At 40.8% G+C, this 15,471-nt stretch overlaps 1 protein-coding gene across 5 annotated transcripts in view; it reads left to right on the top strand.

Annotated features, from left to right (window-relative positions):
* The first annotated feature begins 4,482 nt into the window (after positions 1-4,482).
* LOC149321770 (proton-coupled amino acid transporter 1-like) overlaps positions 4,483-15,471 on the top strand; it is a 112,155-nt gene continuing 101,166 nt past the window's right edge. Inside the window, exons 1-5 of one of the 5 annotated variants that reach the window (XM_089528265.1) lie at positions 4,483-4,707; positions 6,592-6,682; positions 11,338-11,426; positions 12,282-12,377; positions 14,435-14,519. In XM_089528265.1, the coding sequence (XP_089384391.1) occupies positions 4,532-4,707; positions 6,592-6,682; positions 11,338-11,426; positions 12,282-12,377; positions 14,435-14,519 (537 nt within the window). In that variant the 5' untranslated portion in view covers positions 4,483-4,531. Of the gene's footprint in view, positions 4,708-6,591; positions 6,683-7,790; positions 8,531-10,915; positions 10,958-11,337; positions 11,427-12,281; positions 12,378-14,434; positions 14,520-15,471 lie in introns of those variants that run through there. The other 4 variants (XM_089528271.1, XM_089528282.1, XM_089528277.1 and 1 more) reach the window with 4 other exon arrangements.

Genomic DNA, 15,471 nt, shown 5'->3' with positions numbered 1-15,471 from the left:
ATGCAAGCTTTAGTCAAGCTTGAGCCCTTTTGCTGGTCTTGAGCTTGCAACCTTGTGGTTTTGAATGAGTGGCTGCAGTACAGGCATTTAACCACTGCGCCATCAGGGCTCCTGACAGGTGAAGCGACGAGTCAAGGAGCACCCCCAGGCTGCAAACAGAGTCCTTCAGGGGAAGTGTGACCCTGTCCAGAACAGGCTGGAATATCTCCATTCCTGGATTAGGGGTCCCTATAGCGAGTACCTCTGTCTTACTTGGATTCAATTTGAGTCTGTTTTCCCTCATCCACTATTGGCTCTGAGGTTGAGAGTGTGTCACTTGCCCAAGGTCACTCTGTGAGTTTCCATGGCTGAATGGAAAACCCTTGTCTTCAGGGTCCTAGTCTACCATCCAAACCACTATACCATGGTGGCATTATCCAGGGTTATTTTTGAACAATTTTTACTTCTCTCAGTACACACAAGTTTGTTTTACTCTGGATCAGTATTGGGATTACAGGTGATATTGCTTCGCAGTCCAAAGCAGATGTTCCCCCCTCCACTGCATGCACATACATATGGTGTAGTGCCCTGTGGGAAGACACACCTTCCCAGATTAATTGTTAGCTGTGATTCGTCCTGACTCATCAGTTTGTTGGTGTCAATCTCCCTTCCCTGTTTTCATCATCTCTTCTTTTCATATATACAGTCCCTTCCACAAAACATAATAGAAACCACACCTTGTGCCAAAGCACTATCTTAGGACAAAATGCGATGCTTCCAGCAGTGCTCTTGGACAAGCCCAAACTCTTGCCAAGTAAGACAGAACAATGCTGCTTTTGAATGTATTTTACTTTGGTGAAGCATTTCTCCACAATGAGAATAATTTAGGATCTGCTGATATTTCTAGAGAAGTATTTGTTGGATAAATAAATGAAAGCTCATGCAACTGTAAAGCAAATTCAAAAGATTCATCATGCACCTAACTTGAAAACAGTTTCTATTTATTCATTTATATCCTTCCCCCAGTATTGGGAGATGAAGCAGCTTGTTGTGTGCCTTTAGGTTGTTTCCAATGTACAGCAACCTAACACGAACTTATAATATGGTAAGATTTGTTTAGATGGGGTTTGCTATTGTCTGCCTCTGAGGCTGAGAGAGTTTGACTTGACCAAGGTCATCCAGTGGATTTCCATAACAGAATGAAGATTTGAACCCTAGTTTCCCAGAGTCCTGGTTCAGTGCTCAAATCACTACATTATGATGTTTCTTGTCCACAAGGGCTTATCAATGGTAAACAAATACATTTAAAACAGTTACCCAAACAGAGAGATGAATAGATTAAGGGGTCATTCCCACTTGCAATTTAAATCGGGTCAAGATTCACACTCGCTCCGATATTGAAATCGAATGGAAAAAGTCCCTTGTTTCTACTATAAAGGGGATTTTCTTCTTACTTCAATTAAACTGCTTCTGTTTTGGCACAGTTGTCATCCCCACTTGCGCCGCTTCAAAATGATGGAGGAGGAGGAGGATTGCCATTGCTAGGGAGGGCGAACAGGGGGTCTTCCTTTGTCATTCAACCCCTCCTTCCCTGTCCAGGAACCATTCCCCAGAAGGTCCTCCCTTAGGGGAAGCCATAGGGCTTGGCAGCAGGAGAGGCATTAATTGCCCGCCCTCTTCGTAACTTTTTCCTAACTAAGCGGGGAGGACTATGGTAAACAGAAATAAAGCAAGTTTAGTTGATCTTCAGTATATTTGGCATACTGTATGTGGACCAGCTGTGGTCCTCTACTGCAACTCCCAACAGTGTTAGACAGCACACAAAACGGTTTGAAATGTTGGGGTTCGAAATGTTGGGGTTCTGGGTCAACAACTTTGGGGGACAAAAGCTGCCCACCAGATTTTGGAAACAGTATTTGCTTTAAAGTCCTAACTTGGTTTTGGTGGAGGAGCCATACAGAATTAACCTCTTAGGATTCACATATATTTTAAGTTTTAGTCTTATTTAAGTTTGGTGTGAGATATTTGTTTTTTCTTATGTAAGACTCCTGCTATCCTTTGCTGTTATTCTGCAGGCAACTGTTTATCCATTGGGCTTTGTGTGGCATTTGTGTTGTGTCTTGCATGTATGCTTCTGTCATCTCAAGAGTGGCACTACCTTGTTGGAATTCAAATTCATTGCCAGTGGAAATTGTCTAATTTACTTATCTGGATTTCTGTCTGTAGTGGTTTGAGTTTGATTAGGACCCTGGAGACCAAAGTTTGAATCCTGGCTCGGCCATGTAAACTCACTGGGTGACCTTGAGTGAGTCACACTCTCTCACCCTCAGGATGGCAGTGGCAAACTCTCTCTGAATAAACTTGCCAAGAAAACCATGTGATAAGTTTACCTGAAGTTCGCCATAAGTCAGAAGCAACTTGAAGGCACAGGACAACAACAACCTCATATTTGCAACAAAAACTTGCAGATACATCAGCATCCTAATGCATACATACATTAGGCATCATTATGCAAATTTAAGCCATGTGTGCAAGCAAGGTTTCAATTTTATCACTGAATCAAAGGTTACAAAAGTACCCAATCCAAGGTTGCTTCACCTTACTTTGAGCTGTCCTATTAATTTGATCCTGCCAGTGGCTATTAAGCATATAATAATGTCAGTCACTCCACAGAAGAGCCAAAAAATGGGCCCAAACTTCTGTCTCATTTCCCCAAATCATTGGTAAGCAGCACCTGGATTACTCTCAGCGTATGGGAACATACACTACTATTGTGTTTATGTGCCTTCACATCCACTTTGAGTTATGGTAACTCCCTCAGAGTTTTCTTGGCAAGATGTATTCTGAGAAGATTTGCCATCTTCTTCCTTTGAGGCTGAGATAGCATGACTTCTTGCCTAAGGCAACCTACTGGGTTTTCTTGACTGAAGGGAACTTTGAACCGCCGTTTCCTAGAGCCCCAGTCCGATACTCCAACCACTAGCCTATGCTGGCTCCCCTACGCACTAAGATGAAGATTTAGTTGTTCATCAAGTTGGGGTCTAGGAAATATTACTCTACAAAGGAAGCTAAAGAGATATGGTAATTATACAACAACTGCTGTGCCAATGACTCCTTGTTGTTGACTGCATTCAAGTCATTTCCAACTTATGGTGACCATAAGGCAAACCTATCATGAGGTTTTCTTGGCAAGATTTGTTCAAAGGTGGTTTGCCATTGCCTTCCCATGAGGCTGAGAGAATGTGACTTGCCCAAAGTCACACAGTGGGTTGCTCATAATACAGAAAAAAAAGTCGGAGCTTTTCTGTTCTCCAGTACACCCTAGCTTCCTATAGCTACACTGGAAAGTCTGTTTTTCAAGAAAACAAATCATCAATATTGAAAAGATAACCAAGGTACAGGTAATCTCTCACTATAGTGGTAATTTGTTGTGAAAATTGATCCACCTCTTCTGTAGTCTGACCAGCAATGCTAACTAGTTCTCTTCTTTCTAGGGGGAGGAGATGTTGCTTTGACTTCAGTAGCCTTGGTTCATGCCATTTCATTCTCCTACCACATTCAGTGGGTCCTTGGTATCCGCTGGAGCCCTCACGGATACCACAATCCATGGATGCTCAAGTCCCATCAAATCCAATGACATAATAAAACGTTGTCCCTTATATACAATAGCAAAAACAAGGTTTGCTTTTTGGAATGTATGTTTTTGGGAATATTTTCAAGCTGTGAATGGTTGAAGCGGTGGATAAAGAATCTATGGATATTGAGGGATGACTGTATTTTGGAATGGAAGGTGATTAGGAACTGGAATATTTAGTCATAGATAAGTGAAAATAGTAGGAGGTGCTGCTACTTAACGTAGAAATAATGAGCAGATTTTATGGTAGTTACCTTAATGGGAGCACCTTTGTACCTGAATGTATGTCCATGTGTGTGGAAGAGGGAAAATGGCAAAGCCTTTGATCTTTGCATAATTTCTCTTTCAGAACTCTCTGTCCTGAACTCTAAAGCCCACAGCTTTAAAATGGGCCTAGTTTTCCTGAAGTTGTCATCAGTATCCCCTAGGTGACAAAATTGTGGGAAATTCAGAAAAAGGGTTCTTTCTTCTGTCTTTGGGAACGTGCCCTTTGTGTTGATTGTTGAGGAAAACCACAACAAACCTTTTGCATCAGGTTATTGAAGGATAAATATCTTGTTTGAGGTCTTGGCAATGGCTAAATAAGTCAAGAATAGCTATCTTTTTCCTCCAGGGGAAAGTGTAGGTGTTTCTGGACTTTGACAGGGTTACACTTTGACTCCAGGTGTAATTATAGTAAAATGCTGATCCCAAATCACTTTTCTGATCTGGATTTTCCCCCCCGAATGTGCTACTTGTTGTAACTTGATGTGTAGGTCAGGAGGTGTGGCACTATATATATCCCTTCCAGGCAGAAACCTGCTTCACTAATAGAAGTAGGACACTGGCAGTGTAGCAATGTCCCATCTGGAGAAACTTCAGGGAATGAACGCAGAAGCAGACACTGCCCTGGGAGGGAGCATTGAGTTAACAGGGACTATGGTATCTAACACTGCTTCTCCCACAGCCACCATGTCCACCAAGAGGCTGCGCAATGAAGAATACAATGACTACAGCTCTACAGAAGTGACTCCGGATGGCAGCCCCCCAGAGGGTTTAAGTGGTTTCTCTGGCTCATCATCCTATCAGCGGTTTGGAGAGACAAATGGGACTACGTAAGTGATGGTGCTCTACTTCATTGGAAGCCTCCCATGTGAATATTGCTTTCAGCTAGGGAAGAGAGTGAGAGCATGGGGAAGCAGGCATCACGTTTCTCCCCTTTCAGGATGAAAATGCAAAAGAGCTCTGGGCAAAACCCAATTGCTAGTCCCTGCAGGAGCAGTTGGATTTAGACCCAAGGTCATAGTCAAGTGCCCCATAGGTAAGCTCTCTGAGTTTTTGCAGTGTCCAACTTGTACTTTTTCGCCTGGCAGTCATTGTAGCTACTGGCTGCCGTCCCTCATTTTTGTCCCATTGGAAGTACGAATTCAACGAGCCAAGAGTACTGTGAAGTTTCAGATCATTTAGATAGAACTTGAATTTCTTCTTTCTGTCCCTTCTTCCCTGAGGAAAGCACGACTTGCAAGTGTACATTTTTCAAAGATGTGCTGTCCTTCAGCCTTGTTTCTGGGACGTTTCTCTGAACATGGAAAACCTGCCCCTCGCCCACATTCAGTGTAATGAAACCGGTTAAAATAATGACTCTTCTGTTTTGCTTTGATAGTGGTCTCCTCATTACATTGCCCCTTCCCTGTAACAGTTATATGAAGGAGCAAGCTAAGATTTCACAATAGTGAATTACAAAATACTCGTGTATACTTCTGATTATCAGCACTGCAGAAATAATGCTGTTTGATACCACTTTAATTGCCATGGCTCAATGCTATGGAATTCTGGGATTTGTAGTTTTGTGATAGATTTAGCTTTCTCTGTCAGAGAGCTCTGCTGCCACAACAGATTACAAATCCCAGAATTCCATAAGATGGAGCCATGGCAGTGAAAACAGTGTGAAACTGCATTATTTCTGCAATGAAGGTTTGGCCTATGACACCTTCAAAATTTAATACTTGCTTTGATTTTAGCCCACCTTTTGAATGACAACAGCTTTGTCTCCTTTTAAAATTAAACTTCTGATGTATATCACTCTTGTGCTCTTGTGACTCTGATATTACAGCATGATTTGAAAATTAGTCTTACCATCCTTTTCTACAAAAGTGCTGTTCAGATTGAACTGGTTTATTTATTTGATTTATATCCCACTTTCCTCCAAAATGGCACTCAAAGCAGCTTACAATATAAATTAAAACACAACTTCTCAAACAATATATAGTTCAAAAGCTAAACAATAGAGGGTATATTTAATTAAAACACTATTTTTAAAATATTAAAAATTAAAGCAATTAAAATACTGTATTTAAAATACACGCCATAGACTAAAAATAACAGTACATCTAATTTCACATCACTCCAGGACAGCCAAGGTTGAAGGCCTGTTTCCCTCACCAGTCAAGCCTGAGAGGATGGTGGGATGGAGAGAAAACCCTCCCTCGAAAATTGTAAGATTCAGGCAGGCTCTTATAGGGATATACAAGCTATCGGTTTTTGACTGAAAATGTAGAGATTTATGGCAGCTGTAGATCTTCACAACATGCTTCATGCTCCTGTTGTCAAGAGTAGGCTTATATGGTTCATTTGATACACAGACCACAACTTCCCTGTAAATGAAGGATCTCTCTGTTGTCATGCAAATGCAGTGAACGTACAATGACTGTTCACTGTGTGCTTTATGTAGAGCTTCTCCAGAAGAAGACACTTGAGCCTCTAGATGTAAACCCCATTGGTTCTCACCTCTGGGTGTGCTACCTAGGGCTGGTGCAGTCCAACAATATCTGTAAGGCCCAGGTCCCCTACCCCTGGTCTAGAAATGTCTGTTGTTCTGAGCCGCTGCTTTGTATCTGGTCCTGGTTGGTAGATTTCATGGTTCTAATGAAAAATAAAGTTCATGCCACCCTGAAGTCTTTCAATTCCTATTTTAATGTCTGATCTCTTTGTCTCCTCAGGTGGCTTCAAACCTTGATACACCTGTTGAAAGGGAACATTGGAACAGGTATGCTGGGACTTCCGTTGGCCATCAGAAATGCTGGTATTGTGGTAAGCCTTCTGTTCTTCTATTTGTTTTCAGTTGCTTAGATTTGATTTTCACTCTTGGTTTTATGTTCTGTAAAAACCAAGCATGTCCCCGCATGTATCATTAAACTTGTAATTTCTTCCTTGTTCAACAAATAAAATTTGGGCTTAGGGATTTAGTGCAGAAATGGATTTCCCTCCTGCCTGAGCTGTCCCTTGTAATCCTAATTAATAAACCACATTACAAAATATTGATGGCTGGTAGACTGCTACTTCAGCTTCTGGTGATCTGGCATCCATGGAAGAAAGACCCAGGATTACCAAGGTAAAATATGCGGGCCACTTGTCCCCACTCATTTTGCTTTATTGGTGCAGTTGCTTCAGACAATGTATGCTGAGAAGCTGCTAAATTTTCTGCATCCTTATGTCTGTTTCAAAATCCTCCAGCTGGGCATGGAGTATGGAGAAAGAAAATCACAGACAAAGAGAGATGGAGAAGGAAATCAGGGAAGTAATTTTCTCCCATGAAGGAGAATTGTATTGTAGGCAGTAACCCTTGAATGCTTTTAGAGTTGCTCCAGCATCCCATTTCAGTCAAGGATGGAAGCAGAGGAGAGAACACACATGTTAAGATTACATGCGCTTTCAGTAAATAGAGGGCTGCAGCCACAGACCTATCTTTCATTTCCCAGTAATTTAAACAGAGACATCAAAAGCTGCTTTTAGTATACTCTCCTTCCTTCTAATAAGTTCTCTAATAGCAGGGAAGTGCCTCTTTGTATGTTATGCAACATCAATCTAGTGCAACATGAATAATAATATATCTGCTCTATAGACATAATTATCTAGATGATGATGTTTGAATCAAAAAATGTTCCAGAAGCATATGGAAACCATGTTCTTTAATCTCCTTCTGTGATTTTAGCATGAAACAGTTACCTGACTAATCAGGTATGTGAGGCATAATGTTAAAAAACATATTCTTCAGTGTGTGGAAATCATGTACACTACCTTCTTCTGTTTATGTACTCCCTGTCACATGGCTGGTTGAATCCTCCCAACCACACAAAGTTGCTAAGGGACAGGTACTCAGGAGAACATAAACCACAATTAAATTGTATTACATCAAAATAGTTCTAATTTCACATTGCTTTCTGTTATATACACAAGACTTGTATTGGCTGCAAACAGAATGTTAGTCATATTTATCCTTTTTAAAATCTAGAACATCAGGTATTCATAATCAAGTTGGAAAGAACAAGGCAGTGTGGGAGGGGGAGTAAAAAGAACTGTGACTGATCCTTAATGCTCCAAACTAAAATCTGGGGAACTTAATGTTTATTGGATTATGCCCTTCCATTCAAGCAATGGTGAATGGATAGAGAGAGACAAGACAGAAATACTTATTTTCCAATGTTGTTTCCCCACCCTACCCCTAGAACCTTCAAAGTGGACTAAAGAAACCTAAAGTGAAACAAGAGAAGAGCAGTGGTTGAAACCATGAAAAAACAAGGAAGATAAGGGACTGAAGAGCAAAGAGCTCTTAAAAATGAAAAAATGAGCTTATACTGAATATAATAAGAGAATACAAGCCAATGGGAGGAATGTAATGGAGGAGAAACATGGGCGGAATGAAGCATAGAGGAAGTCGGGTGAGCAGCAGAATTGAACAACAAGGCAAGATTAAAATTGAGCCAGTTAAACCAGAAAGAAATACTAAGAGTGAACCAAAAATGGAATGAATTTTAGCAACCTGAAATTCCCAACAGGTCTGATTTTTGTAAGGACTTGAATCAAAGGAGAAAAATAGATGACAAAGTGGGCCAAAATTTCAATTCTTGGGGAGAAGGAAGAATATTACCATTAATTAAAGTAAGTAAATTGCAAGGCATAGTCTTGCAACGTATAACAGTTTATATCCAGCATAGGGATTCATTTGCAATATCTAAATTTATCTTTTTCATCTATTTCTCCTATCTTCATGTTGCCTTGCATTTAACCTGCAAGACAATAAGGATACAGTGTAAACAGGAACAAAATAAGTGCGAGTGAGGAGTCAGAACAAGAGTGAGTGCTGAGCTGCTAGTTAATTGCTTGAATGTGAACTTCAGGAGTGAACAAGAAGATCAGGAGGAAGTGGCTGTAAGAGAGGATAGCCACACATAGCCCATCACTGAGAAAGGACCCAGATTAAAAAGGGAAGATAAAATGTTAACAAGGACAGTAAGGGGTAGCAGGAATGGTGAGAATGAAACCGGTAAAACAAAACAGGTCCACTAAAAGCCAAAGAAAAAAAGGTAAATTGTATAAAAATCAACTATTAAGTAGTGAGGGTGGCCGAGCAAGGGAACTCCAGGTAGCTCAAACTCCCAGAAGGGTGTTAATCGGTTGTAATATAATAATAAAGACTGTTGACATCTTAGGGCTCAAGCAGATGTGCGGCTTGCAGAGGCCTCTGGACACTCCAGCTATGAGTGAGCCTCAATCAGTGTGGGACTGTGGTGGCTGGACACTGCAGTCCCAAGACTGGCTGCTGCTGTGGTTTTTTGCTGCTCATTTTGCGGTCGGTTTGGGCTGCATTAGTGAGCCTCAGCGCGGCTGGGTATCAAGGTGTGTGCTGAGTTCATAACCCTTGTCGAAGCAAACACAAGCAGAGTTTATGTACGCGGACAAGATGCCCAAAATCTTAGTTGCGTAGCAAACTTCCTCTCACACAAGAATGAATCTCAGGACAACGACGTTTCTCTCAAGAACAGGGTTCTTTAATCTTTGTTATTTAACTATTTACAAAGATTACACAGAGTATAAGACATCCATCTTGAATACTCTCAAATAAGTTACTTTACCAACCAACCAACCATAACATCAATGTCTGAGGCAGTTATAGTAACACCAACCGGCATAACAGACATTCTCTCTCAAAGTGACAATTGACAGTTGCATCAACCTTCCTGTGATGCACTGTTTCAAAAATGCAGACACATGTACAGTAACTGCCACTTGAACTGTAATAACATCCGCTATAGTCTGCCTAGTGGTCACATCCATGTCATTTTATCAGACCTGTTTACAACATGGTCTTGACACTGGGGGCGTGCATCATCTGCACACCATGCCCCTCGATCGGCCCGAAGGTGGCGCTTTTTGCCTGTCTATTTCAGGCCTTAAAGACTCCCAAATATATTATGGCATAAGCAGACTACAGCCCACTTCACCAGATGCAAGAAGTGTTATCCTGAGCTATTAATCAACTGCTGAAGTGGACTATGATGCATGAAAGCTTGCACCATTTTTATCTCTGAATTTTTAAAAGTTCCATGAGGCTAGTTGATGTTCATGTCACTGAAATGTGTGTTTCCTCCTGTTGATTCTGCAGGACAGTAAGACCCCACCAAACAAACAAGCCCAAAGTCAAGAGCAGTTGCTAAAGCAAATGGAGAGGTCTTTTAGCTGAAAAATATGAAAATAGGGCAGTAATCAAATGAGAAGGATAGAAAGTAGGTTTCTTTGAAACAGAGGCGGGTTATAAACCGCCGCTTTGAGGCGGTCTGCCGCCGCTGCCGTTTGCTCTGTGCGGGAGCCGCAGCAGCCACACCGCGCGGCTCCCGCACGGACCGAAAAAGAAGGTCCAAAATGGAGCTTCTTTAAGCGGCGCCTCTATGACGTTGTGAGGCGCCAGGGGCGGACTCGCGACGTCATAGACACCGCGACACATGCGGACGCACAGCGTCCAATACGTAAACATGGCAGCCCCCATGTGGAAGGGGCGCCACCATGTTGTACGTATGGAATACGTACTAGGGTTAGGGGAGTGCGGAAGCACCGCTCCTTCCTAACCCTAATACGTATTCCATACGTATTTTTTGGCGGTTTATAACCTGCCAGAGTTAATCTAAATAAAGCATTTTCATAAAGAAAATCATGAAGGCATTGGAACATCTGATTGCCCCTTCTGAAGCAAAACATGCATGCCCATGTACACACACACACACACACACACACACACACACACACAGCTGAGTTTTGCACATGTAGCTTTTGACACAGGAGTCTGAGGCAAAGACTCACTTTTAGCCCTTTCAGGGGCTAAAAGAAGGGGCAATCAAATGTTCTGTCTTCTGGCCTCTTAAGATGCATGTGTCATTTAAACAGCATACCTCCATAGTGACTCAAAGCCACTTTAATTTGGCCTGTTTGTTCGGACCCCAAGTGCTCATAGTTTGTTGCTTGCAGAACATTTGGTGTGTTTTCCCACCAATTGTGGACTGTTATGTAATTACTGCAGATGCAAAATAGCAGGTAAGAGCCACAAATCAGGAAGTGCTCAGGTCAAATGTCATTCTTCCCTTCTGCAATATGGGGATAATAGCATTCACTTTACAGGAATATAAAAGGTTTCAAGATGATAGGAGTAAAATGCTTTGAACTCTTTGTACAAATACTGTGTTGTTGTTGTTTGATTAATATGTACTAAGTACTGGAGTACTGTACTAAGGTACTAAAATTAAACAATACTATCTTCTTGGAGCGTGAAGTTCTTTTTCTTTTAGCTTCATTATAGCTGTTTCTAGATTTTGATTGAAAAATGTTCCTTGGGTTTGATGAAATGCATGTCATATTTATTTCTTTAGCCACAAGAGTGTGCTCTTAACTCCTTTTCTCCTTCTCACACTGTTCAGATGGGCCCCATCAGCTTGTTTGTGATCGGAATAATTGCAGTGCACTGTATGGATATCCTGGTTAAGTGTGCCCACCACTTCTGCAATAAGTAAGAAGAAATCTCAACTGTTGGTATTCCTTAGAGCAGGGGTTCCCAACCTGTGCTCTGAGGAGCTCTTAGGGCTCCACATGAACTTCTCAGGTGCTCTGTGGCCACTCCAGGAAAATTAAAGAAATAAAAATGGAATGAAATTAAAGGATAAGAATATGTTCTTATATACACTTCTAAACACCATTAACTTGTAAGACATAGGGTAGGCCTCTTAGGGGCTCCACCATAGAAACAAGGGCTCCGTGAGTCAAGAAGGTTGGGAACCCCTGCCTTAGAGTGTCTTTATCTTCCTTTTCAGCATTAGTCTCAAATCTTCTCTCCGTGGAAGATAAATTAAACAACATGTTATAAGATATAAGGTAACACATACATACCCACACCCTCCCAATTGACTTAATTCATTTTTCTGAGTCTCAAGTATAGTGAGTGTTTTATTCCTGGAAGGGGCTTCAGTGAAGTAGAACTGAATCTAACTTCTGACTTTTGTCATGTATGCACTTATGTGTAGGACTGCACCATGGGATATCAAGCTCTCATACCGCTAGGTTTGCATGGAAAACTTTGACAGTCATAATTTTCCATGGCTATAAACAAAAAAACTATTGTAGGCTGGTTTAGCCTATGGTTCCACCGGTATTGTGGTGCATTCTGTTCTCGCATTGTACGAAGGGAGTGATGTATATTTTTAAAGCATATTGTTCTCTAATCTGTCTTTCAAGTAGAAAATCATTGTAGTTTTGGCATGGAACACCAATATGAAATGTTTGTGTATGGCAACAGTATGTGCTCCCCTAACATGCTTCTGCATCAGGAAATCTGCTACTCAGATTTCTCTCTTCTTTTTACTAATAGATATCAGAAACCATTTGTGGATTATGGCGATGCTGTGATGCATGGACTGGAAGCAACACCCAGTGCATGGCTGAGGAATCATTCCATCTGGGGAAGGTACTTACCTTATTTATATTGGGGGAGTGTGAATTTTTTTGTGTTGTAGGTCAGTGCTACTCAAAGTGGTAGTCCATGGTGACTTTCCAGGAGAGCGAGAAACCATTGTAGTAATTGGTTGCTAGTCCCTGGCACATTGGGGGGAAATAATTGCTGTTTCCCCACACCATATTGCCTGAGAAGCACTTTTGTAAGTGATCTGTGCAGGAGTTGGTGAGTAGATTTCTGGGGATTCATAAGCATCATAACTGGGGTTGGGGGTAAGGGGAGGAGAAGGGACAAATCTTCTGTTTAAGTGGGATTTTGTTTTTGTTTGTTATGCTCCTTCCATGGGGACTCTACCTTTTGGTAACCTTATCATTTATTCAGAGCAGATTTCCCTTTGCTTTCCTTTAAAGCTAAGAGAGTATGACTTGCTCAAGACTATTCAGTGGGTTTCCAAGGCTGAACAGGGATTTGAATTCTTGGCTGTGGAGTCCTAGTTGCATTCAGATCACTAAACCACACTAACATTAAATAACTTCAGATATTATTTGCTGGAGGGAGCAGATGGGCATCAGCTGCACAACTGGTGTATTTGGCATCACCTTTGTGTCAGTTTTGCGAAAATGACAAGTAAGAAGCCATGGTTGCAGTTATTTTGTAAAGTTCTTGTGTTTAAATCAGCTTATTCAATGTTAAAAAAACCCACAGATCTTTGGAAACATGTCATATTAACTTGATAATCACTAAAGTTGCCTCCTTGCTATTTGATTCTTCAGTATTTTCATTATTATTTATTTGCTTTATTTATTATTTATGAGCTAAGTATTAGCTTTCCTAGTCACTATGTTGCATGCCCTTAGCTTCAGGGGAACCACCTCTGAACAAATCTTTCCAAGAAAACCCTATGATAGTTTTGCCTTCGGGTCTCTGTAAGTCAGAAACAACTTGAAGGCACACAACAACAAACAAATACCTCATTTCAGAGAACTGTACAATACATAAAATCTGAGAATATGAAAAGAAAATCAGAAGCATTAGCTAACAGTAGAAGTCAAGATCCTCTCCAAGGATGGCCTGTACTGATGCCCAGGTCATGCCAGATAATCAGTGATCTATATCCTCAAAATGTATTGAATTTATAGCACTATTATTTTATTTTAAGGCCATGGCTGCATCCTATTGAATCCTGGGATTGACAGTGGAGGAAGGGGCCTTTGGATCCTCAGCCAGGGAGCTCCACTAGTGCTTCCAACCAGACTACAAACCCCAGGATTCCATAGGATGCAGCCATGGCACTTAAAGTGGAATTATAGTGCTATGACTGTGTAGTGTGAAAGGGCCCCTGCAAAATAGCAGTGAGCTGCTGAGGATTCTGTGACATCACCACCACCAAGGCCAGATTATAAAAGCCCCCCAGTTCTTTTCAGAGGGCTTTCTCAGGTGCTGCTCCTTGGCAGTGGAATTCTTTTAGAAGAGAGGCCAGGTTGGCCTGCTCTCTATTGTCTTTCCACTGACATGCCAATAACTTTTTATTTAGGTGAGGTTTTGAAAGTTAACTGAGGTTGTTGTAAAAGCAGTTTGTCATCCTTACATGTATTGCCTTTCCTAAAAACAAATCTAATTTGTTTTGATTTACAGTTGCTGTTTTAGTTAAGGTTTTATTTTTTCATTTTATTCTTAGCTACCTTAAGTGCTGGAATAAGTCTAATAAACAAACAACCAGAAAATCTCCATTGAATTATACTAAGGAGATGCAATGATTGTGCAAAGTAATTGTCTTCGCTGTCACCATTAGTCCCACTATGTAGAATGATGAACTCTTGTTTAAATTTTATTTATTTAGTTTTCCTCCCCTTGCATTCTAGTATAATCCCTTTTTGTCAGTATTCTGGCAAAGATCTAAAACCACAAGGGCAAGAAACTGTTTGTTTTAATTTTTAATGGAAGTTGGTATTCCAACAGTACCTTTGAAGCCTGAATTGAAATAATTTGGACAAGTCAAATTGTTTGTTATAATTGTTCACCTTCCTAATCTGTTTCTGGTTTTATTTTGGGGTTTTTTTTACCTTCAGGTACCTGGTGGGATTTTTCTTGATTCTCACTCAACTGGGATTCTGTTGTGCATATTTTGTATTCCTAGCTGACAATCTGAGACAGGTAAGGGTAAAAATAATTTAATGTGATCTTATATTTGTAGATAGCTTAGATAGGAATTCAGGAGTTTAAGCATTCTTCTAACTTGATTAAACATTTTTGTTGTTATAATCAGTAGGAAACCCTCTGGCAGGCTGAGAAGAAGTTTGTTTCTGCCACTAGAGATGTTCTAACTGGCAAAGAAGCCTTTATTTGCATTTGTGAGAATTGGGAGGTTTAGCTATGATTTATGAAATCTAGGACCTTCTTACAAATCCTTACAAATTTTGTCATTTCGCATTCATTATGATTATTTTGCTCTAGATTGGAGCAGAAGTGGAACATAATAGTTGTATCAAATCTGACAGGTACGGTACAGTTTGTACAACCATTAAAATACTATGTAAATGCCAGTAAACTCACAGAAAGGTAGCTCATTAAACTGACAATTGAAGCATATCCATAGATTTATTACTTTAAAACCAGGATGGACAAGAATGGGGTTACGTACATTGCTCCCATGCAACACCAGATAGTTGCACCTTCTCCCTCTTTGCAAGCAATATGCAAGGCATTCATATGGTCACTTGTGCTTCTGAGAGTGCCATTTGGCCTTACAAGAAGCCATGTCTTTCCCATGCACTTTGTTCTAAGACGAGTGGAAGTCATGTGGCTCTCCAGACATTGTCAGACTACAACTCTTCATTCTTTACTGTTGGTTAGGACTCACAATCCAACAATCCTCGTTTTAAGGGTAAAAATATAGTGTTGAGTCCTACCAAAATGTGGTGGTGTGGGGGCACATTTCATGGGGGTATGCCAATCTCAATTGCCATAACAGGTGGGGTTGGTTTATCTTGCTGTAAAGCATGTTAAAATAGCATTTGGAGCTGGTGCAGAAAACCTGATAGCATGGCTTATTGCGTTATTCTTCAACTTCTATGTTGTTTACTACATTCTAGAGACTAAAGACTGG

Source organism: Sceloporus occidentalis, unplaced genomic scaffold (assembly GCF_023333645.1).
Source record: "Sceloporus occidentalis isolate IW3139 unplaced genomic scaffold, rSceOcc1.0.p SCAF_1, whole genome shotgun sequence".
Lineage (NCBI taxonomy): Eukaryota > Metazoa > Chordata > Lepidosauria > Squamata > Phrynosomatidae > Sceloporus > Sceloporus occidentalis.
The sequence above is the reverse complement of the archived record's forward strand: the minus strand, read 5'-3'. Positions and strand labels throughout refer to the sequence as shown.